Source organism: Parasteatoda tepidariorum, chromosome 6 (genome assembly GCF_982258835.1).
Source record: "Parasteatoda tepidariorum strain Cologne lab strain chromosome 6, Ptep-v5.0, whole genome shotgun sequence".
NCBI lineage: Eukaryota > Metazoa > Arthropoda > Arachnida > Araneae > Theridiidae > Parasteatoda > Parasteatoda tepidariorum.
Genome location: NC_141760.1, coordinates 34046254 through 34072961, shown reverse-complemented (window position 1 = coordinate 34072961; position 26708 = coordinate 34046254). Strand labels below are relative to the sequence as shown.

Genomic DNA, 26708 nt, shown 5'->3' with positions numbered 1-26708 from the left:
ATCTAGTGACCTTAGTCGTCGAATGTATGTTCCTTCTAGATGGATTGAATATTTAGGGGAGATATGACTTTGGTGCACACTTTTTGAGGTCCTAGACCAAGATGTAATGTGACAGGTAAAGGTCGAAATTTGCAAAGATATTAAGGCGAAACTTGCGAAGAGAGAAACTAAGTTAAATATATAATTGAGATTACTTATTTACGATTTTAATACTTCTTAATCTGTATAATAAATAAATTTTATTTATTTTAGTTTTTCGTACGTAGAGACTGAGCCTAACGGATGTTTGTAAATCAGCTTACCTTGAAAATGGTAAGAAAGCATCTGAAAACTTAAATCATGAACCCGAATACGTGTCGCTCGTTTAGCTTGAAGGTGCTCGTCTCTCCTTCGCTTCCCTTCGAGCGATATCGACAAGTGATATCGAAAGTAGTATTTTCTGACAGTTTTCAATTGCTGTGAAATTAATGTCAAAAGTAAATTACTGCTAATGGCATTTGCTTAGAACGCTAGTAAAATTACTTCGTTTGCATATCTTGTTTTCATTATTTTATGAGATAATTCACCGAACTTTTAGTTAAGATTAAGAGATAAAAAAAATGGGTATTTACTTGTGCAGAATGGTGGGTCTACTTCAAAATAAATATGATCAGGACATGGCTGTTCAGCAATCATTCCAGGTGAAGTATAAGTCCAACATTGCCAGCCATCCCAGGTTTGAGGACAAGCGGCGGCATCTGGAGAAAATTTTCATCTTAATTTCTTTATCTGGACATATCACTAAAAGAATACAAAACACAGCCTTCAGTTAGGTTTGTGTTTTGACTACAAACTTAGTATACAAACTAAGATTTATGTTCTATCAATTGGAGTTGCATGCAACTGATTATCTTTTCATGGTTCCTGAATTGAAGGAAACAATATCTATACTTTCTTGCTACAAGGATAAACTGCCGTACCTATCAATTTTCATAAGAGTGATAACAAAATGCATACGCTAGTAATGCGTACGCTATTTCTACATGAATTTTCTTCTTTTTTAAACCCTAAAAAAGCAAGAAAAAATCGTGAACATGAAATTTTTTCTTTGTGACACGCTTTAAATGACAAAATACCAATTTTAAATTTTTCCCAATTTTTTTCAATTTACGGACTTTGATTAAATTTTTTTATTTTTGTTTTTTATACTAAAATATATTCTTATAGTATGAAATCTCTATAAATACATTTTAGAGAGACATTATAATAATGTTATATTTATGTAAAAATCGTTTTATCTGAATAAATGGCTCAGATTTACCTGAGCCATTTTGCGTTAAATAATACTAGATTAGATTTATCTCAGCCATTTATTCAGATAAAACGATTTTTAAATAAATATAACATTATTATAATGTCTCTCTAAAATGTATTTATAGAGATTTCATACTATAACTTAACTTTCATACTTACTTAAAGTGTGTCACAAAGAAAAAATTTCATGGTCACGAGTTTTTCTTGCTTTTTTAGGGTGTAAAAAAGAAGAAAATTCATGTAGAAATAGCGTGCCCCCCCCCCCAATTTTTTTTTGGCTGCCTAATTGGCGTTTATTTGTTGAATTGCTCATATAAAAAATTTATGTCTGGTAGTCTTTAAAGCAAACAAAATATTTAGTTTTTAACTTTGACTTCATTTTTAAAATAATACTTTTAATATAGAATATAATAACTCAAGTACTTTAATATAGAATATAATAACTTAAGTACTTAAGTATCGAACATGCCCTGTTAATCATAATATCTCATTTCCCTCATTAGTTAGCGAAAAATATTAATTCAATAGCATTCATAACCGAGGGAGCTTTTTAGAAATCCAGGTAACAAAGGTTTCCTAACCATGGTTAACCTGTTCTTAACAAAGGTTAACCATGGATTCAATTAAGATAACCTAATCTAAAATTAAAACATCAACAAACGCAACATTTCTATTTTATAAGAAATACAAAATTAGCTATTAAAAATGTTTTTTTTTAATTAATTCCATGGTAATGTTATACCCTTTGCATCCAAATATGCAAATAAAGAGGGGCAAAAAACACACATTTGATAAATACTTAAATTTTGTTAATTAACCCAAATTTTTCTTAAAATCTCTTTTGCTTACTGAGTGAAATTTATTTAAATTTATGTTACTAAATCAAAGAAAGAATCGACTACTAGCTTTGATAAATCAGTTGCTACGAATTAAATATTTTTGGTGGACCAATCTGACCCTTGAAACTGGTGTATTTTCATTAACACGTTCACGCCGGGGAAAGTGAGAATACTGGTAGAAGAACTATTTCAATATTAGATAATATTATTAAGGAGTTAATCTATTCTCAACAGTAACAATTCACTGTAAGGAAATTTATCACGGGGAAGAAGCAATTCAATATAAAAATTGCATCCGTTAAAAACAATTGGTAGTTATGGATTTTTATTATTCCCGGAAAAAAACTAAAAAATGAAATAAATTGTTACCAGTTTTTACTCCGGTGCGCTACCAACATGAGAAAATCTAGCGTGACCCACCGGTGGGTCACCCCGGCGTGAACGTGTTAAAGTGAATCTGAACATTAGTCACCAGAATATGATGTTATAAGAACATTAGAATATCAGTTACCCTGATCTAACTTCATCTCATATCTAAACTGATAGCTATCGCCATTCTTAATCTCTTAGATATTTAGCTTATGCAAATGCAAATTACGAACGAATTTTAAATTGAAAGCGAGTATTAAACGTTTTACTTTCTTCAAAATTTTATTTCGTACTAATAATTCAAATTTAATTAGTCTTTATAATAACAAATAAATATTATTTTCTACAAAGAATTTAAATTATTCTGAAAAAATCTAATTAAGCTTAAAATCCGCTACTAATTTAAAAATTGTTCGTTGTTAAAGTAGAGAAACTTCTTAATTTTGTAATTTAGAATATTCTAATTAGTCAATATAATGAATAAGGAATTATTCATAAATAAGGAATTATTTAATGAAATATTACCGTCGGAATGATAGTTCTGCATTTTGATGCAACAATCTTTAGCTGCTCTGCAGCACTCAACCCATTTCTCCAAGAAGGATGGATTAGCAAATGTTTTTAGTATCTCTTGACTGATGTTGGAGGGATTGACAGCATAACTTTGGTTAGTTTCTAAATCACAGAGAACACCTGGTTTATCGAAGCGGTACCTGAAATATTTCTTACTCATTACCTTGAATAGTACGGAGAATTTTTTTATGGTACACAAGTTTCTATAAGATTAGGATTTATATATCATAAGTGGTTTAAAAATGACCAGCTCAATTATTTGATAATAAATCTGTTTTGAATCTTCGAAAGTACTTTTTACGTGACTTTGTGGCATTCATAAAGTTATTCTTTATAAATGCCCCAATTTTGGAATAAAATAGCTGAATATCTGAAAATGAATAAATGTTGACCGTTTGCTTGGCTATTTACGGGGGTCAGATTTAATAATATGGATAATATTACTTTATAATATTACTTTAATAATATTACTTTGATCAGCCTTTTCAAAGAGTTTATATGTAAGAAATTAAAAATATTTTCTGGTGTAAAAAATTAGACAATTAGACTCAAACAATATATTTTTCATTTGTCCTATGTCCATTGAAACCAAAGTCCTATTGCGAAACTTATGAACATAAGTAAATAAATAAATAATAAATGAAAAATTAATAAATGAAATAAAATAAATAAGAACTCCAAAAATTGTTATTTTTTCTCTTATCTCTAAAAGTAGGGGGAAAATGTAAAGTTATTTTTTAACTACGAAATTGTCAAAGCCAATTCAGCCTATTGAAAACTTGAAATGTATGAATAAAAATTCAGTCTATGAGAAGTATAATACAGAAGTTAAGTAAAATAATATGAACATTTCAATATTAACTCCAAGGAAACAATTTTCCTTCTATAGACGCACTTGTTTCGGAAAATTTCACATAACAAAAAAACTGCTAGCACAAAATCTTTATTAACATTTTTGTTACCACTTTAAGAAAAAATTCCAGATCGTTGGAACATTGGCGGTATTTTCAAAAAAGGCAAAATACATGAAATGACCGCGTTCTCCGCTGATGATACTGCGGTGTCATGCAGCAAGGTGTCCAAATCTTGCAATCAGTAAATTCAAAGACATTGACGGGAAAACCGTCTTAAATGCAGAAAATCACAACTGATGCTCATAAGAAAATATAAGAGAAAAACCACCATAACAGAAATTGTCCATCTAATTCAATAGGTAGAGAAATGCCGCAAATGCCTACAAATTACTCAGATTCAAAAACAAAATAATGTGAACCTAGTTCACTCAAGGCCCAGCTTTTTTGAACTTACAAGTAAGCGAGATACAAATATATTAACTATTATTTTATAGTTAATTAATATTCACCTTAGTTTCGATACGAAAGCCACTGATGGCATATACTTATAGCACCTAGCACATGAATCGGCAGTGAATTCTTCATATGGGAGAAATTCACCATCATTGTTCCTACAACGTTTAGTTTGGTTTTCATATACTTCAGCACCTCCTCTTAAAAATATCTGTAATGTAAAAGTTAGATCAGGAAACACAAAGGAGTTAACAATTCACTTTTTTTAAGTTAGAATAAAGTAAGAGTTTAAGTTAAGTTAGAGCAAGTTAGAATATATAATCAGCGGTCGGTCGTGCATCCTATTTTATAGCCGTCGTTGAACAGCCGATCCAATTTTGGGTTTATAGGAACAACTTTTTGGTTCATTAACAATTTTGGGAAATGTACCTTCATAGAGGACTTTTTTTATGAAATAAACCCGCATTTGCGTTTCATGGGGAGGAAAACCATGAAAACCTCCCACGGTTAGCCTGACGGCAAGAGGACTGCAACCTATGATCCGTCAACCAATGAGGATATTTTACGTCAGCACTGTGGTCAGTGCTAGCTGGGTGCGGAATTCGTAACAATCAGCTATCGCTGGGATTCGAACCCGGTTCTCCTCATTGGAAGGTGAACACTCTATTTCCTGAGCCACCATGGATTCGTGCATCCTATTAAAATTTAAAAAAATAATATATTTTGGGGTGAGACAAAATATGGTTTGACTATTAGGTAATGTTAATAATTCAATCCATTCTCCGCTGACGTTGTGTTTTTGCACTTCTTTGTAGCGATGTATAAAAACCTTAAAACTTTTTTTAAAAATCCTATTACTTTTTCAAAAAAAAGTGATAAGGGTTAGTGCTTATAATTTAAGTTGATAATTTCTACAATTCAGTTTTAAAATATTGCAAATGTATAATATGAGACTAAAAAATATAAATATGTATAAAATTAATTTAATTTGCTAAAAACAGCGACTTATTTCTTCTCGATAAATTTCAAAAATGTTATAACAGAGCTACCAGTCTTTATAACTCTGAAAAAAAAAAGTTAACGACGAAGAAAGATAGTTACGGCTGTTATTAGGTTGAGTGATTATAAATATTTCCAAAATTGAACAAGTATTTTATTTTTAAAGTACAGAAAAATTTAAATATTTCAATAAAATAAATTTCAAAATTTAAAATTAAATTTAAATGAATCACTGTTTTGTTTTCTTAGATTTACCATAATATTGTTCCATTTTATGCAATATAATGCATAGCTTTTAACTTTAACTCTTTTTAGCCAGCCATAAGAAAACGACAGGTCCAGCCCAAACGGAAGCAAGACCTATATGTTATACAAGGCTACCAACCCAGCAGTCCTAACTTCCTAGAATATTTGAAGCGATAATCCAATAAAAATTTAACTTAATTTGTTTAATCTAGTCCGCACTTAAGAACTTCTTGGCACCAATAAAGATTTTATATATATATTGTAAATTTATTTTAATAAATCAGTGATAATATATAAAAATGCAGGATTATTGTCTCAGTATCACTATTAAAATAAGCAAGTCATGTAACAGTCGCAGTCGACATGTTTCTAGCGCTCAAAAATAGGCGTCCTTTTTCAAGACTTGCCAGACGTGAATGAGAAGAGACAAAAGTAATTTGAAAACGTGATGTTTCCAACGAAGAACTGTGCCTGACTTTTGATCGACTGTACATGTCGACTGTTATCTCCAATGTGCATATTTTTTAATAAAGCTGTATCTTACCAATTCAGTTTATTTGGATTATTTATTTAAATTTTTTTAGCTTCATTTCGATGCTGCATATTGGGGTTATCTCGGCGTTTGGAGCGAAGCGCCACTAACCGATTCATCGATTCTGTTTTGTCGCATTCTAGGAGGTCCTAAATATTTTTAGCTTCATATCACAGGATTGCTATACTTGTATAAGAATGCTTTTAAAATTTTTGCGGTATTATAAATTGAAAAGAAAAAAGGTTTTAATTTCCTATGCTCATTTTTTCCCAATGCCCACCTGTGTTAACATCCGTCAATTCAGGCATTTACAGGGCGATTTCGTAGGCCTCTCTTTCAGGGGCACCAACGTCGCTTCCGCAGTGAGGACAGAGAAGGAAAGAACATCCATGGCGGGATTCGAACCCAGAACCTTTCTGATGCAAGGACAGCCCTCTACACAAGCCGATCGGCCTCATTTCGGTCGATGTGAAATTTTGAATGGGTAAAAAGAACACAATTTCTAAAAATTCCAAGCATGGTTTTTTAAAATGTGCCAACAGTTTTGCCACATAAAATATTCTTAAACATTTAATGCTAAAAGAAAGATTGTTTACATAGAATTTGTATAAAAGTGGTTCCAAATTTATGTTCTACCCTATGTATTGTAATTTATGTTTGCTGACATAACTGAAAACATTTAATTAAAATTTTGTAATAACGATTATGGCTGAAAGTAAAACTACGAAAAGGAAACTCTAGTAATACATCGATTCATTTCTAGCTGAGATTTGGGGAGAAATATGCATAAATAACTATATCCACTGTATTTATTAACAGTTAAACCATGTATATCGGACTATTTCCTACCTTGGAAAACGGATATAAGAAAAAAGCTCATTATTAAGAATAGTAAAAGGTAAATGATTTTATTTTCACTTTATGCGTTTTAAAAAAAAATCACGTCTGTTGGACTTTTCGCTCGTACACTGTCAAAATATCAAACACGGAACTTTACAAAGCATGTAAAGAACATTAAATTTATCAAAATTCAAAGGATTAAATGAGCAGGCCACATTATAAGAATGGAGGATAGCAGGACAACCAAAAACGTTTTCAGTGCCAGGCCAACAGGTACAAGAAAAAGAGGACGGCCAAACCTATGATTTTTAGACTGCCTTGAAAGTTTTAAAGATAATAAACTGGAGAACCTTGGCTAAGGGAAGAATGTCTTGGTATAGGCTTGTTGAGAAGGTCAAGGCCCATCCTGGGCTGTCGTGCCAATGAGAAGAAGAAGAAGAAACTGTCATAAGCGTTGGCAGTCACTAATATCTCATACCTCTTGAAAACCAATAAGTTTACTATTAGAGTTTTATCTTCTCTTTTTATGCTTCCTTTAATAAGTTGTAATGATTTAAATTGTTTAATTACAGATTTTCATAAATTAAACTTTTTTGTGAATAAATTACTTTTTCTTCAATTAACAGCAACGTTCTTTTTATTATGATGAAGCACTATAAAATATTAATGAGTAGATATTTCTACAACGAAAATAAAGAATGCAATATTTTTTATATTTAAAAATAGTGAACAGTGTTATATTTCTCTTAATATACATACTTTAATATGTTGTAATGATTTAATTACACATTGTCATAAATTAAACATTTTTTTGGATTAAATTACTTTTTCTTTAATTGATAGCAATTTCCATTTCATTATGATGAAACAAAATAAAAAATTTAACGCATAGATATCCCTACAAAGAAAATATAGAATGCAATATTTTTATATTTAAAAAATTGTTTTCAAAATTAATTTCTTTTTTCTAACTAAAAGTATAATTTGAAAAATACTCTTTTAAAACTGAGCATATAAGTGATTGCTATAACAGAGCTCATAATTTCTAGATGTAAATTTTAAAGATGAGTCATATTTACCTCAAAATATACTAAAGCTATGAGTACACGCATTCTGATGTCTTTATTCACATTTATGAAATGAAACTCGCTGATTCCATACTCCAAATGATATTCAATGCTGTAATAGCAGCCTAAGCGGCCTCTAAGCTTCGGTACTATCTCATATCTATAAATAAAGTAATCATTGACGAAAATAATGAGATTAAATCTAAATATTATTATTAGGAAGAAAAAAAAGATTTGATACCGAGAAGAAATAGTTTATACTTTATACTTGTGATATATTTTCCTCATGAAATTTTAAAATTTCTACAGGCTGAGCAAACGCCTCCTAGAGCTGAAGGCCTCCACACGGTTTTTTGTAGGTAGTCCGATCAGACCACTATGATGGTAAACCAATCAGTGAAAGAACCATTTAATCGGAAATCTATGAAAAATTAGAAAGTGGTAGCAAATATGTGTCTAAAAATTTGTTTAATTTGCGAATATAGTTGCTTTGTTTTATTTACTTGTCAACCACTACAGATTCAATTCTCAAATATATGAGATAAATTTCTCTCAAGTACTTTTAAAATAGAATTTGGGATCATGCGCACAAGTGGTTCGCTTTTTAAATAATCTGCGCAGACTACTTATACGAAACCGTGTGGAGGCTTTCTGATGTGGGAGGTGATGGCTGAGCTGATTGTATACTGGAAAAGAGCAGAAACTGATAGTATAAAAGGAGTTAATAGCAGGGATACTACGGGAAACTAAAAATGCAAAAAGTGGTAAAAATTCAATTTTTTAATTTATTTACTTTTGCTACCCCCATTAGTTTCGTGGCAAATTATTAATATTTAAAACGAAAACTTACATTAGCGAGCTGAAAGAAATATTCAAGAAAAAACTTCAAATTTTAGGCTCTTTTGTGGATTTTTGCTTATTATAAGTCACCACTTCTTACATTTTCAGTTGCACGTGATATTGAGATGCCAACTTGCCCTGCTTTGGAAAGATGTATTTTCTGGTGGTAACGAAATTCAAATTATTTTTTAGATGAGTATTTTTCAATTGAAGTAATTTTTCAACCACTATATATCAAAAATTGGATGTATTATATTAAATGCAACATTATTGCGTTTATCTCTCAAAAACCAGACCAATCAATCACTTTCTCATGAGAAATGTAATTCTATCTAAAAAAATTTTAATTAATTCTTAACTTTATAATTCCCGAACTGAAATTCTAAAAAGCCTTTTTTTAAGGCCAAATATTTCACCAATTCGAATTATAAGAGGACTTTCTTAGGGCCAAATATTTCAACTTATTGTCACTATGGCGTTGTTTTGACTTTTTTTATAATTATTTAATAGGTGTGGCTAACACTATTGTGGAACTACAGTCAGGTATTTTATTTTATTTTATAACTGTCGTTGAACAGCCGACCAAATTGTGGGTTTACGGCTACTAATGCTCAATTCCGTAGCCTTTTAATTTTGAACCAATCCAGAAGACAAGGAAACTCCAGGATCAGTACCCCCAGAGGTATGATTTGATATGGGAACATGGAGAACTTCGTGACTCAACAGATTTAACGTGCATTAGTCACCATTTACTTCACGGGGAGACTTCGGCCGGCGGGGATCAAACCCACGACCTCTTGGACATGGGCCCGGTGCCCGCAGTTAGGTATTGTAATAAAATGCAGTTTGTTTACTAATCCTCGTTACGTTTGGTAAGACGTACGAAGTCTGAGGCAGTCTGCTGCTATGAAAACAAGAATAGCCCACTTCAGGGAGGGTATCTTCTTTTCACTCTAGGGCTAACACAATAGATCGAAGAAAAAGATTCCTTTTCTCTCACTGGCCCTTAGCTTATCCTGACCTACGCAATGACCCCACACCCCTACTTGAAATAGTTATACCTCTTTACCATAGTTATCACTATGGATCCAGGCGAATGGGTAGGGGAGTTCTTACTTTATACAAACTATATTTCAGCATCTATTCATGACTCTAAAAGTAATCTTTTCTTTTCTCCAACTTTCTTTATAACTCATAAAATTTCTAAATTCATGATCGTTTAATTTCAAGATGGAGAGGTAAGAGGCCCCTCCTGGGTCTAAAGGCCTTGTACAATCCTTATGACTATGCATTTATCTCGCGGTGATACGTTTAAATAGTAGGCGTAATTATCCTTTTTCAAGAAGGTTTACTTTTTAATTCGCTACCAATTTATAAAAGCTTTCGCTGAATGAGGAGCAGGTTGGCATCCCTGTAGCTGCCGATTTTCTGAAGAAATTAAATATTTCTGACTACCAAACCTCATTACAAGTACAGGGCTATTCATAATTCCCTCCGCCTGTAAACGCCATTTTTCTTTACTACAACAGGCTTCAGTGACACATGTTACTGCCATCTACCGGCAACTGCTTAAATTAAAACTTGAATACTTTCGGAAAAATTTCATACGTTCTTTTTTGCCATATTCGTCTTCGTTTTTTTACTATAACGCTTCGAAACCCCGGAGGGAATTATGAATAACCCTGTATAATATTAGATAGAGGAATGTTTTTTATCTGAAATTAATTGTATCGTGGTTGATTCATTATTGGAAATGGTAAAAGCTTTCACTTTATTTAAAAAAGTTTGAAATAAGAAGATTTATTTGCCAATTTTTTATCTTTTCCGGGATATAAACAGCCCTAAACAGGGCTCGGGGAAAAAAATTAAAATTGGTGATAATTTTGTTCTTCTGAAGCACTTTTCACTACACTATATTATAAAAGCATTAATCGGTTAAAATATGTAAATATTTATTTTCATCGGCAAATTACTTATAGTTTTAAATATTAATCGCATGAATTCAGATTCATAAAAATCTTATACATGCTTGAGGAGAATTTACTGTGAATACATTTTGCGATCTTTGAAAAAAATTGCTTGACCACCATTTGTCTTTTTTCAATAATGTAGTTGTTCTCAAACACTAGTACTGGTTGCTAAATCTTACATAAATTGAAAGCTTCAAGTGTTTAAAACGGAAAAAAAGCATCACTTTAACAATAAAATTATTTTTTCGGAACTAAACCTGATTCGTGCCATTGAGTTTAAATTCAATAACCAGCATTTATTTGAAAGTATCATATTTTTTTAAAATTAATTAATGCATACGAATTATTTTGAAGTTAACGGAAACGAACGTGTCCAACTTCAGGCTTCTTATCTAATTAAAAAATTTAAGAAGCTCTGAAAATTTTCTAAAATCCTATAATTACACTTATAGTAATGTGATATAGTAAAGGTATACAAATAATACATTTTTCAACTAGTGAATTTTTTAAAATTTTTTTATAAAATGAAGAACTTTATTGTCTTGTTATTGTTTTTAGCTGATTACAAGATTAACTGCCACAAAGATCATTGTTAATAGTCATTGTTAATAATCATTGTTTTATAATTCAAAAATCCATCGCTAGAATTATACTCACATAACCTGGGCTATGAGAAATAGGGGAGATGGCAGATATTGTCCATCTAAAGTTAATCAATTTTGTTGGTCTATCCGCCGAGTACACCGATCCTGTTTAACATTCAGAGTTTTTCATTTCAAACCGATTGGAGTACGAACAAGACGTAGGCCCAGTCAGTAGGTTGACAGCATTAAGGAATTTTTTTTTTTTTAAGGCTCCACTTTTTTTTTTTTTTTTTTTTTTTGAAATGATGCTTTTTTGCCAATAATATGGTATTTTCATAACTGCTGTGAGTTTACAACAGTTACTCATAACTGTTAAGTCAAGTTCAGTCATCTAAAGCCAGCGTTGCCTATGCTTATGGCGTGCAAAACGTCGATATGGAAAAAAGTCACAGTTTTAAGAAAATGAAAAGCGTTTGTGGCCTAATTTTTTAATATTTATAAACTTACTTCAATGCTGTATTATCTGGGGTCATAAAAATTTTCAAAAACTGAAAGAAAGGCAGGGATTTTGATAATTTTCCTCTCGATGGAAAAATGACGCCTAATTGGCGATTTTATAAAAAAAAGTTTAATAACTTTTAAACTATTAAAGTTATTTGTTCTAAAGCCCAGATAGTTCTTCACAGCAAGATTATGTATATAGTTTAAAATCATCGCTTTGCTTCGAAAGCAAGGAACTTAAACTGTGGTCTTCTTATTTTCTTTGGCAAAAGATCTTCGAAAAACCATGTTAACGAATATTTCAAAGTACCAAAAGTGAAAAACTGGAAAAACCCTGGCGAGTAAAGGAACCGAATGGGAAAAGATCCCTAAGAAGGCCTTAGTTCACAAAGTGCTGTCGAGTCAATAAAATAGAAAAAGATAAATAATAATACTATTATTGGATGTATAGAATTAAAAAAATATAAAATATTAGAAGAAATAAAAAAAATGATAGAGCAAATAAAGAGTAGGTGTAATGGAAACTCATTTTAAAAATTCGTACCAGGACTATTTAGGCTTAAAATTGTCGTATTTTGTCATTAAAAAGGGAGTCACGTTTATGTTTAAGTTCATGCTTCATCCAAAAATAGATAAAGAATGAAAGCATTTTGCCATAACTTTTTTCCCTCAAGGATATTTAAAAAAATTTAAAATATCTGCTATTAATTGTCTTGAGTACTTTTATAAGCAACATCCAATCAGTGAAATCAAATTACAGCTATAATTGGAATCTTAAAAATATATTTGATTTTCAGAAAGTATTTTGGTGAGGAATTTATCGGATTAAAATTACTATGTTTGCGATGAACTTCAGATAACAGCGTAAAAAGTGAGAAAAAGATTTCAACAACACCTAAAAATTTCTTGGAATATTACTAAACATAAATCATCTAGTAAAGCAAAATATCTTTGAAGGAAATATATACTTGTTGCATGTTTGAAAGATGAAAATTAATTTGTGTTGAATGATTCATAGATGCTTGCGTAAGCAACTGTTAAAAGTATCTAATCCAAATATTTACATTTTTCATCATTTCGGCTCACCATTTGCTTTCAAATATTCTAACGAAAATTTTGTTATAGACAGCTTTAATTTACTTTCCGTATTAATTGATCATTTTAATCATTCGGAATATCATATGCTTTGAAACTGATTACATTTTAGCATGTTCCATAAATTTTATAGTAACTTTATCAATCCGTTTTACGATGTAAAACATACGCACAACTCTAAAAAATCATTTTATTTTATAACCGTCGTTAAACAACTGACCCATTTTTTTGGGTTTACGACTACTAACGTACAACTCCGTAGCCTTGTAATTTTGAACCAATCCAGGCGACGAGGACACTTCTGGATCAGTACCCCCAGAGATATAATTTGTTATGGGAACATGGAGAGCTTTGTGACTCGACAGATTTAACGTGCATCTTTCACCATTTACTAAACGGGTAGTCTTCGGCCGGCAGGGATCGAACCCACGACCTCTTGAACATTGACCCAATGCCCTACCATCCAGGTTATCCCGGCCTAGTAAAAATCATTAGGTTAGTCAGAAAAGTTCCTAATAAAAAATTTTATTACTGTAAAATATTTAGGATAAATGAAGGGTGTCGCGTCAATTCGTCGCTCACAATTCGTCATAGGCACAATTCGTTGCAAGTGCAATTCTTCAAAAGCACAAATCGACGTGAGCTCAAATCATCGCAGGCACAACTCGTCTTAGCGACAATTCGTCACACGAGCAAATTTCTTGCGGTTTCGATGAAATACATCTATTTACGAAGACAAAAACTCTTGCATGGTCTATAAAGGCTAACAAATATTTAATTTGTATCCGTTTTAAAATTACAAACACACTTCAGGGTTGTGTTTTGTTACTAATAATGTGAGGAGTTGTAGGGGCGAAGCTTGCACAAAACACTTAATTAAAAATTATTGTTGTGGCTAGTTCTTAGCCTGCAGTCTAATAATTCCATTAAAAAGATGTATATTTATTGTAATATATTTTTTTAATTAGTATTCATATTCGCTGAGCAAAGTATTTGTATTAGTCATAACATATTTGTTTCAAAAAATATATTTCACGCATCGCCTTTGTTGCTGAAACTATTCAAGAAAGTGCAAATTTAAATTTCTAATCTTAATAATTCTCTGAAACACATTTTAAGTTATTATTATTTTTGTTCTTTTATGTTTTATTCATTTAATTTCAGTTTTAGAAACGAAATTTTTTGTATTAAACAAAAAGAAAAAGCTACTTAATTTAGCTACCCCATTACGAATATTAAAAACTTTTATAACAAATGCTCATTGCGTCTCTAAGCGAAATATTCACCATTCATTTGCGCTTCGGCGATTTATTATTTAATCCCACTCTGATGAATAAGTTAGAGCCCCTGGCGGGGTTGATGCTAAGATAACCACCACATATGAGTATGAGTCTAACAAGGGAAACTAGGGAAGTGTGACTCGCCAAACTAGTCGGATGTATGCCTTATGAAGAATAATTTTAGGGTACAACATTCGTTTCGGCCCATAGAAGGTCCTATGAGAGATAAAAAATAATTCAATAGATAGAAAAAGCGGTATTTTATTACTTCAATGCAGACTATTAGTTATTGTAATTGTCTCATACTCCAATTAATTTTGTGGTACTTCCACGTACTATATAATGCATATTTATTGCCGAAATTGATTTCGAAAATTTTATATATCGGTAGTTTTTCAGAAAAGCCTGTTAGGTTAATTTAAAAAAAAAAAATTGACAAGAAATTTTTTAAATTTTTTTCTTTAAAAAGCTTTCTAAATTAATTGGAATATGTAATTGCAAATCAATTAATAATTAATTAACAATTAATTAATAATTAATTTTCTAATTGATTTATAAATTAGCAAATTAATTAATTATCCAATTAATTACAAATTAATTGGATTATGAGACAATTGCAATAACCATTAGTCTGCATTGAAGTAATGAAATACCGATTTTTCTACATATTGAATTATTTTTTATCTCTCACAGGACCTTCTATGGGCCAAAACGAATGTTAATTAATTTATTAATTAGCAAATTAATTAATTATCCAATTAATTACAAATTAATTGGAGTATGAGATAATTACAATAACTAATAGCCTGCATTGAAGTAATAAAATACAGCTTTTTCTATCCATTGAATTATTTTTTATCTCTCATAGGACCTTCTATGGGCCGAAACGAATGTTGTACCCTAAAATTATTCCTCATAAGGCATACATCCGACTAGTTTATTTCAAAATTGGCGAGTCACACTTCCCTAGTTTCCCTTGTAAGCGAAATCTGTGACATTCAGAATATAAAACCAGTAAAAGTTTTAATCAAAAGCATTTTCAAACAAACAATGGAATGTTCTAGAATTTATTTTGAGCTATAGATGGGATTTTTATGCACTAATGTGCTATCTCAGTGATTCTTGAGGCAAACTTTAAATTAAGCTAATTAAACTCTGCAGGAGATAGATAAATTATGAAATCTCAAGAAGGCATGCAGTAAAAGCTCGGTATAACGAGTACGGCATACGACGATAAATTCACTTTCACGACAAAATTTCTAATGATCGCCAAAATCCTAACAATAAAAATCAGGGTTCCTGCGATCTTTGAAAAATTTTAGTAGTGGTAGTATATTAAGGTTATAGATAAGTATATAAGGTTAAGGTTCGTTCCATAAGAGCTGGGCATCTGAGGCCTAATTGGCTCTTTTCCCATCCATCTTGTATTAACCATAAAAGGGGGACATACGTAGTATTGTGGCGTAACTACCACTACAAATATTAAATACCAAATCACTAGTATGTAAGACATGTTAAATCGATTTTATCTTGCTACCTTAATGCTGCATAATTCAAAATGTTTTTAATACAACTTGTAAATACTTCATGACGTATGGGTTAGGGGCCGCTGCACGGCCCAGGCACCCAATTTTTTCTTAATAAGCGTAAACGGTTCTATCTTAAGGTACCTTTTGATCGATAAAAGTTGACATAGTCTATAATTGAATTCCCTCATTGGTGACATGCGAACGGACTTGAAATATTGATGGATGATCCACATTAAACAGTTGATTTGCTTAAATATATACTGCTCCAAAAAAATCCGGTGAAGTAAATAAAGTCTCCCGATCAATAAACAATATTGAAGAAGAAAAAAATATAATGAGCGAAAATGATATAAATATATAAACAGCATTAATCAACTAGTGGTAATCGTTCATCGAATTCTATCACAGATAACCTATTGCTTTAATAAAGTAATGACTGTACGTCCACCGGGTAATTTATCTTCCCAATAAAAAAAAAATTCTATTGCTATTTTTAAAATTACTGCCGTGTACTTGAAAAAAATGCACTTTTTGTTGACTACAGATCTATCACGTTATCTTATTTCCCTAAATTACAACTTACTATTGAAATTAATACTTTCTGTTTTCAATGGCGTCAAAAGTTATCGCACATTATTTTATCTTCTTATTACAAAAACTTATTATAATTTGGAAACTTATTGCTCAAACATATCTGTTCTAGAAATTTCTGTCTTTTATTAAGAACAGAAGAACTACATTATTCAATATACATTCTGTAGACAAAAATAGAGGTTCGTTATTTCGGACTTTCATTGTATATTTTCTCGAGAAACACGTATATTTTTTTAAAAAAAGATGGATTAATATTTTTGTCTCAAATTATAAGGAGAGCTACAAAAATGTGGTCCATATAGTGTAACTACGGAAAGCATTCGAGTTAATTTTACTGTTTGAATTTTACTGGAAGCATTGTTTGCAAAGAATATTCTAACACTAAAGTGAAGGAAACCAATCTTGAGACAATCTCACGAATAACGTAGAAGACATGAGGGCTGCTAACGATGCCTCACTTGTCTGTTTGGATGTTAGATTGTTTCTCCCCTCAAATCGCCTCCATTTCCCTCAAATAAGAGAGAAGCGTACAGAAGAGAGTATTTAGTTTTCAGGTATTCTGACAAAAGAGAAAAAAAAATTCGGTGCTAATTTTCCCGAAAAAACACCTTTTTAAATGCGATAATTGGTCAGCATTTAAAAAAGTTTCTTTTTCGTGATTTTTTTAGTTTCTTGCAGTTGTAATTAAATACAACTGGACTAAGTTGTAATTCACCGTTAAGAAGTGTTGAGCAAAAAATAGTTTTTTAAAAAAAAAACATACACACAGCGGTATTGATATATTTAGAATTTTATAAAATTTTGTCAGTGCTTAACACTACACCAAATGATTATGAGACTTTTTTTTCTCATAGTTTTAAAGAGTTGTTAGATATCATGGTAGCCATGTAGCGCACATACATATCTATCAATTTTTTTTTTTAAAAAAGACTTTTTTAAAATATATATTTCAAAATTTGCCTTTCTCGTCAAGCAAGTGTGTTTTAGGGGCCGTTCAAAAAGTACATACACAAAAATGGAGAAATTTTAACACCCCCCTTCGTACATTACCGTACATAAGGTCATACTCCCCCCCCCCAGAGTACGTACATTTTATTAGTCTTCCCCCTTTTTCATAAAAATTAAAATAATTATATAATTAAATAAAATTAAATATTTATTTAAAATAATTTATTCATCAAAGTCAAATTTAAATTTGATGTATGCTTATAATATACGTAGTTTATATAATACCTCCCCCCTTCCTATCGTACCAAACCGTACAAAATAACAAATCCCCTCCCCCCTTCGGGATGTACGTACTTTTTGAACGGCCCCTTAAAACGATTTGTCTCACAACAACATATAAAACATTTACTTGTATACATGGCTGCCAACTACTGTGCTTTTTGAAAAAACATTTTAAAGAGTGGTAGGTAATTAAAAAGTGAACCTTTCAAAAATTTTGGCAATTTTGCCAATCTTTTAAAAACCTTATCACGAGAGAGCTGGAACAGAGGGGAGTTACACGTGATGTTTTGAATAATTTACATATTGTTTAGTGAAAAATAACTCTAAATAAAATTTAGAAAACAAAGAATTATTCATTAAAATATAAATTTAGCTACCATAAGAAGAAATTTTTCGAAAAGGAGTTGAAAGTTGGCTGCTCCGTTTATATAAATGTATAAATACCAGATACAAGGGTACCAACTGCTCCGCTTTCGGCAAAATTGATAGCGAATCGAATAGTAAAACTTGCAGTATAAGTATGCCTACTTTTTAAGAGACAAATGCCATTAAGTTGCATTTCGAAACTTTGAATTTTTGATATGTAGTGGTGAAAAGATGACTTATGAAAAATACTGAACTTAAAATAACTTGAATTTCGTTACCACTAGAAAATATTTATTTTAAAAATCGGAGAAAGTTGGCATCTCTGCAGTTAGTTACGCGACAACCTGTTTGGTGAATAAAATATTCATTAATAATAATTTTTGATACTATTAAAATAAAATATTTCTTTTAATAACCACTTTAAATGCATAAAAATGTTAAAATAACACCGGGCTGTGTCGTACCTGGAAAAATAAATACAATTGGTTTTAATAATATTTATTATCTAATTTTATTTTAACAAAGAATTTAGATTAAAGTCCACTTTAGAAATTTCGTGTAAATAATTATTTTTGAGGCTGCCAATAATTTTTGGTAGTCATAAACTAAACTAAAATGAGCTAGAAGTAAAATGGTTTTAATTCCAGTTTTTTTTTTCAATTTTCCGACCATGTGATGCATCTCTGATTGAATCAGAGCATTTGGAAATTTCGTAAAAATATTATGCAGGTATGAGGTATATAAATTATTCAAATGATCTCATATATTAATAGCTTTGATCAAAGTAAAAAAAAAAGTTACTTACATGATTAAGTTCGTTAGCTTCAAAATAGAATTGCGGAATAATACAACGAACATTCAATACCTAGAACTAACATTATATCAACAATAATATGCTTCATTTTACTTTCCTTAAATGTAAATCATTTTTATCTTTTTCAAAAAGTGTGTATGGATTGCTTAAATAACGACATGAATCAAAGGTATTTTGTAACGTTGAACTTCTTACTCATAAAACCAATGTAGAATTCTAAGAAGGCTTCTAAAAATGAAGGTCACACATAGAGGCTGCTGCCATACCGATTAGAAGAAATATTTATGCCAAAAATCGTTTGCTTCTGTTTTTATTCCGAAAAAAAATATAATTAAGAAATTGAACATTTTTATTCCTTACGAAAGCATTTAACCTCACACAGTGTCTTTTATGCGAATAGTGTGACCTGCACTTAGCGTCAGAGTAAAGTTAAGATAAGCTTGATGAAAAATAGGAAGATGGAAAAAATAAACTTTTCTTTATAAACACCGTGTTATCGAACTGGAAGTTCTTTAAGAAAACTCGGAAGTTCTGACTACGGAAGCTTTGAGAAACAATGAATTCTTCTGTAACGGTATTTAAGAGTGTTTTTAAGTTTCTTAAATATATGATAATTTGAACAGGCTCTTCGTCATATTTATAGAAAATATAACTGTTTTTAGAAAAAAGCGATCAAAAACAATGTTTTTCTTAATTGCTTTTGATTTCCTATTGCTATGAAAAACAAGTATCAGTTATCCGATAGTTACATTTTAAGCTCTTAGTAACAGACGAATTTTAAAAATAAATATGGCACAGAAAAATTGTATATTCTTTTTTTAGAAAAAAAACTAATTACCAATTATTAGTTTCCGCAGAACACTTAGCAATAGCGCAACTTTAGGTGAAGAGACGGAGTTTTAACCCTATAGTTAATAATATGGCTGGAAATAAGGGTCATAGTAGATAAATTTGCCTAGTGGTAGAAATATTTATGCTTTATTGCATGAAATGTGGTTTTTAAAAATTTAAAAAAAGGGGTGGGTCCTTATTAGGACAAATTTACACATATGTATATTTTCCCACTTTTAGAGTTTTTTAAATTTATAATTAAAGGGACAGTGAATTTCATGCCAAGCTTTGATATTTTATTCTTAATTTGAAATGTTGCCCTTCCCGATACAAAATGAATTTAAACAGGTATATATAATACCACAGATAATCATTTTTGAATGGTTTTAGGGGCTGTTTGAAACTTCACTTACAAATAATTATAGAAATGTTATTATACTGTAGCTAGAAAAATAATTCTTCAAAAAGTGTAAATGTTATTGGTTATGCTTAGGAATAATAGACAGTAATCAATCTGTTAGACACATGCTTTCAAATGTTGACGAAGTAACTTAATTTTAGACGATCCCGTCCCCTCCTCGCTACTCTCGCCAACCCCTGAGCTCAGTAATGCTTTCGCAGCTCCCTTCAACTTGCTTCAACTCGAACTCTCTTCACTTACTCATAGGAAATCAAACCATGTGCTGTGTATAATTAGGTCGATACTTTATTTACGACACACTTGATTTGCATAATGGGCTATTGGCGACGGTCATGAGGATGATCCGAAGACATACCATCGGAATTTTGATCCTCTGCAGAGTGGATGGATTCCCAGCTTTGGTAGACCAACGACCTGCACGCAAAGTCGAGCACTTCATGGTAGAACATTCTAACGACGAATGCCGACCGATACCGCGCACCCTCGGTCCCTAAGCAGGCTGATCAAAGTGGTCACCCAGCTGCTTACAGACCGCAGTCAGCGATGATTGACTGCGGTGTTTTACTGGGAACCGTGTCTTTACTATTAGTCCACTGCTGGACCAGTGGGCTGATCGAACCCTCTTTTTAATTCGTATGATTAGCTGCAGAAATTTCGATAATTGCTGTTTGGAATTAAATATCTCTAATAGGGGGAAATGATATACACTACCCTACTAAAATGGAAGAAAAACTTTTAGCTTTTGACATTTTTTAAAATTTTCCAAGAAATACTTAAACTATTTTGTAACTCTAGAGGTGTTTAGTTCCGACTATGAGACCGACAATCAATTACGAAAAAAAAAAGTTTTTTAAAAATCTTTTATGCCTGCAAATTAAGCTATAATCTTGTAACTTGCATCGATTACTTTGGTTGCTATTTGCAATAACTGCATAAATTTTCGTAAACTTTGCAGAAATACTTATAGAGATGCGGATATTTTTATAAAATAATAACTTTTTGCCATAGTTTTTGCTTGCTATAACTTTAAAAATATTTAATAAAGTTAAATAAATATTTGGAGCAATTTGAAACTAATTAAAAACAATTGTTTGAAAATTTGAAAAAATTCTTTAAAAACTGCGCTTGATATGAGCATTTAAAATAATTCTTTTATACTGCACATGTGCAGGGAAAAATTTAAATTTCTAATTTCATCATTTTGTAGTAAAACGCAATTGGCAGTTAATAAAAAAAGTTTAATTTGAATGTCTTAAAAATCTAAAATGTTTCAAGCAATTAAGTAGCTTTTGTACTTTTTAAAAGAAAGCTCAAAATGATCAGGGATTTTCCACAAATTTTATTTTGTAACATTGCAATTTTAAATCTTCTTTATTAGCCAGACAGCAAGATAAAAGAAAAATGATATGAGATAAAGCTATGCAAATAACAAATTAATTGATATAAGTTACAAGTTTATTGTTTGATTTTCTGGCTTAGGGTGCTCAAAAATACTAGCTTTCTTTCGTTATTTATATCCGGTCCCTCAAACCTTTGAAAGCTTTAAACCTTATTGCTAAGAATGAAAAATCGCATGAACAAAACACCTCTAAAGTAACAAAATAATCTAAGTATTTCTTGAGAAATGTAAAAAGCTAAAAGTGTTTCTTCGATTATTGTAGAGTAGTGTATTTTGGCTGATCAGACAAAACAACAATTCAACAATGATTATGTTAGTAACTCTTATAAATTGTTATAACTAAACAAATGCCAGACAATTGACCATTAAATGATTAGGCATGGAGCTCTTTTACATTTTCTAACAAAACAAAGTCATTAAGTGTGCAACGCTCATTCAGATGAGTATCAATCATGGCTTAACCACAATCACACTTGACATAATTAGGTGAATAAGCCACACTAAAACAAAACAAATACAGGGTTGCCAGCTTTCTGAAAAATAGACTGGTAGAAAATGATTGAGGAAACAAAAGGTTTTCATTAATTTCCACAGACTATAAAAATATTTGTGAATTAAATATTAATACAACTGAATTCTCAAAATTGCCAAAAAAAGGAAAGAAAAAAAAGCTTACAAATTTACGCTAGTTTCATGAAACATTTGTCCCCACTTTTTAAATTTTATCAGATAGTGGTTAACCTGAAATAAGTATTTTAACTATATTTCAGGACTGCCAATTACTACGCTTTTGGCAAATTATTTCATAGGTGGGCAATTAAAAACTAATGATTTCGAAATATTCGGTATATTGCCAACTTTTCTATTGCCTCATTGTGTGAACTTGAAGACCAACTGACATATAATATGAACTTTTAACTCATTTAAGTGTAGTGGTGTAGAAAATAATTTTAAATCAAGTTAACAAAACAATGGATCACATACAGGTATTAAAACATAAACTTAGCAGTAGAAGAAGTTTTCCCCCAAAATGTAGAAATTTGGCAGCCTTGTACATTGTTACCGGAAATGCCAACTTTGTCCGGATAATGGATAAATATTCGGGTATCAGTCTTTTAATTAATTATTTTTGGTTTAATAAATGCTATTTTTAACTAAAAAACTATTACTTTTGGGAAAGTTCTAGCGCAAAGAAGAAACCTAACATTTTTGCGCACCTACTATTTTCTACTATCAGAGATCGCAACGTTTTATTTATTAAAAAATTAATAAATAAATAAAAATTGGTGGCCAATGTATCTTTAACTCTTTTTAGCACTCAAGATTCTTTCTACATTAAAAAACAACCACCTAAAATTAAAAAAAAAGAGAACCCACAATTACCATACATAACACCTGTAGATGTAACCATTAAATAAAGTGGTTACTAAATATTAAAGTGTAGAAATTTTAACATGCAAAAAATTAGATAATTTATGGTGCCAGAAGAACCAGAGTGTGCAAAAGGGATAGCTTTTTAATAGTTTAAATATTTAACATGCTTTGGTAATTATATCACATTTTCCCAAAAAAATTAACGAAAAATTTATAATTATTCTACCACTATTTTTTTTCTTATAAGACGTCGCGACCACTATCTTTGTAGACTACGACATGGAAAATGAAGAAAAGAAGTAGCTTAAGTTTCTCAAGGCTACTGCAAAATATTTATATTTAGCTTCCATGACAGGTCGAAACGAATAAATTCAAACACCTTTCTGATTTTATTACCCCTTTAAAACATTTTCCAGAAGGTAGCAACCTTGATAACTGGACTAGGTTCCTCACGCTTTAATCTGGTTTAAGGTGGTTATGTTTAAGGGCAGAGAAATATCAGGTTGGTGCGCTTTTGCACTAGATTATGTAGGGATGATACACGCGCCTGAAGAGGGGATCGATAAAAAGAAAAAAAATATATTAAAATTTACAACACTTCTTGGAAAAAATTTCAATTTATTAATAAAGTTGGATGATAGTTATATATATATATATATATATATATATATATATATATATATATATATATATATATATATATATATATATATATATATATATATATATATATATATATATATATATATATATATATATATATATATATATATATATATATGTGTGTGTGTGTGTGTGTGTGTGTAATGTTAAAACAATTATATATTAAATATAATCCATAAATAGAGCATTTATCTAACGCGCAAACGTTTAAAAACTTTTCCCACAAGAAAGTAATAATATTGATCTAATTATCTCAAAAAATGTGATGATGTGGCTTTAGCAGCTTGGGAAATTGATCAGTCCCACGCTACTGAGACCTATTAACATTTAAATATATTGTCCAGAAAGATACAAAAACCCTCTTTCCAAGGTCAAATGTGCTATTCTCTACCTATCCACCATTATGTAAGGTTGTCATTCTGGGGCTCTGGCCCTTACTTTAATAAAATTATATTATGATTCCTCCATTTTCCTGTATCTTTTTCAAGAAGCACCCGCCACACTACGAACTTACAATGCTTAGGCTTTCAAAGCGTAACATATATATATATATATATATATATATATATATATATATATATATATATATATATATATATATATATATATATATATATATATATATATATATATACAAGAAAACACGAAGAAAGTTAAGAAAAACAATGAGTTTCATTTATTGCGCTTAAGCTGCAAGTAAACAGAACTCATTAGATAAGTTCAAAATGAAAAATGAAACAAAGAAAAATTATAGACATATAAAAAGAAGGGGGGGGGATAATAAGTAAAAAAATAACAAACAATAGTTTATATATAAAAAAAAAAAAAAAAAAAAAAAAAAAAGATATAATCTTTTCTTCAGCTCACACGATTATATCCGCAAAACAGAGTGCTTAAAGAGTTATAAGAGATATAATCTTTTTTTATTTTTACTTATTTTTACTTTTTGTGATCTATTTTATTTATTGTTATTTTTATAAAACATCTTTTTGAGTGCTCCTCACACTATTGTATTAATATATTTTGCTTTGGCTTTATTGATACAATATCAGAAAGCACTCTGTTTTGCGGATGTAATCGTGTGGGCTGAAGAAAAGATTATATCTTTTTTTTTCTTCTTCCGGTTTCTTAAATAAAATTTCATTCGTATATTTTTATTTTTGTTTATTATTTTTTATTTTTTTAATTTATATATATATAAGCTGCTGTTAGTTATTTTTTTACTTATTATTCCCCCCCCTTTTTTTTCCATATGTCTATAATTTTTCTTTGTTTTTTTCTTCATTTTGAACTTATATATATATATATATATATATATATATATATATATATATATATATATATATATATATATATATATATATATATATATATATATATAATAAGAAAGTAAATGAGGATGAAATTTTTTAAGTTTTGGGAAATTGGAAAAAAACAACAACCTGCTATCAAATATTAGTACAAAAACCGTAAAAGTTGGCAGGCATTTTAAACACACAGGGATTGAAAGAAAATATGAAAACACTTCTATACTAACCCTATATAAGCAATTTTTCTTTTAGAAAACTGGATCAACATAGTATGAACGGAAAAAACTAGCGGGTTATATAGACTTTATTTATTATGTAGTGGTGATGGAAATAACTATATCAAATATATTAAAAAGAAATTCAGACATTGAAGCATAAATTTTGCTCCCACAAATAATTTGTCCACAGAGTAAAGCAAATTTCCATCTCTGATACAGGATTCTCACAGCACTTAAAAATTTAAAAAAAAATCGCAACAATAAGAGGAAGAACCTTGAGCATTTCATGCGTCTGTCACCACATCTTTGTGAAATTTTTCAACTGAAATATAGGTTATAAAAATTTTTCCTAACCAGAACTTTAAATCTTAAAAAGGTGTCTTAAAAAAAATAAATTCTTAAATTAACTACATCTTTAAGGCCCTTAGGAACCCTGTGATATAGTGTAGCTGTTCTCAAGAGATGTTCCACCGAACCTTAGACTTCCGTAGAAGAGTCACAAGGGTTCCGATAGTTGGAACATTATTTTTGACCAGTAATAATTGTGATTTTTATGTTAAAGCAATAATCCGTAATTTATTAAATATTTCGAGTCTTTACGTAAAATACCAATAAAAAAACGAAGTATCAAAATTTAAAAAACATTTTTTTCAATGACAATATATTGAATAAAATATGAAAAGAATATGCATTCCAAAAATTCCTTAAGTATTTATCATGGAGATTTTCAATTTAAAGTAAAACAACTAAATTAAAGAATTAAGTTTCTCTGATTACTTTTCTCGATGTCTATAATAGCTCTTTTTTGAAAACCATAATTCACCTGATTTCATTCCTTTTCAGCACATGCATAAATTTTTGTAATTCATTCTTCACATTAAATGTTTTCAAAATAATTACTAGTCTTTCTTTTTCTTCTTAGGTCAGTATATTCACAGCTGCGAATGAACCGTTTTCTTCATAATGCCGAGGCTACAGCGAAAGGCCATCATTTAGGGTTCCTTAACCGGAAAAAAAATTGAGAACCGCTAATCTTGGAGTTTTTCGTACGAAGACCACTCTTTGTTACTCAGTGTTTCCTAAACTTATGACTTTTGTGTACCCTTTCTAAATTTTTCTTAACCCTGTGTACCACTAATAAAAAAATGAATGTATTTTTTACTATAAAAAATTGCAAAAGAGTTAAAAATCACAACTGGCTGTTGACACCGCTAATTATTAACTGTTAACTCTGCAAAAAATAGCCAATAGCAAAATACGTAATCGAAAATCTTCATGGCTAGATTTGTTTTTAAATAGAATTTTTTGAAATTTTCGTTTGTGGCAAGATATTTCGCATAAGAACGCGTACCCCCGCTAATCTGTTCCCGTACCCCTGGGGGTACGTGTACCACACATTGGGAAACACTGGTTTAGATGGTTAAAATCAAAAATATCAAGAGAATTTTACAAATTTGAAATTAAGGTATTGGATTATAATTTAACAGAGTTAGCGTCTTTAATTCACTAACGTGCTTATACCATGAACTCTTTTTTACAAGAGTTCTTTTTTTTTTGAAGTGATACTTCTTACGCGACTTCCAACAAGGTTGCGTTAAGCGTTTAACGCTACATTTTTATTGGC

At 30.4% G+C, this 26708-nt stretch overlaps 1 protein-coding gene across 2 annotated transcripts in view; it reads right to left on the bottom strand.

Annotated features, from left to right (window-relative positions):
• Window positions 1-26708, bottom strand: part of LOC107440893 (calcitonin gene-related peptide type 1 receptor) — a 79517-nt gene that overhangs the window by 23993 nt on the left and 28816 nt on the right. Inside the window, exons 1-5 of one of the 2 annotated variants that reach the window (XM_087165627.1) lie at window positions 18860-19025; window positions 8078-8225; window positions 4438-4592; window positions 3027-3214; window positions 612-737 (exon numbers count right to left, since the gene is read on the bottom strand). In XM_087165627.1, the coding sequence (XP_087021753.1) occupies window positions 612-737; window positions 3027-3214; window positions 4438-4592; window positions 8078-8225; window positions 18860-18912 (670 nt within the window). In that variant the 5' untranslated portion in view covers window positions 18913-19025. Of the gene's footprint in view, window positions 1-611; window positions 738-3026; window positions 3215-4437; window positions 4593-8077; window positions 8226-18859; window positions 19026-26708 lie in introns of those variants that run through there. The other variant, XM_087165628.1, reaches the window with a different exon arrangement.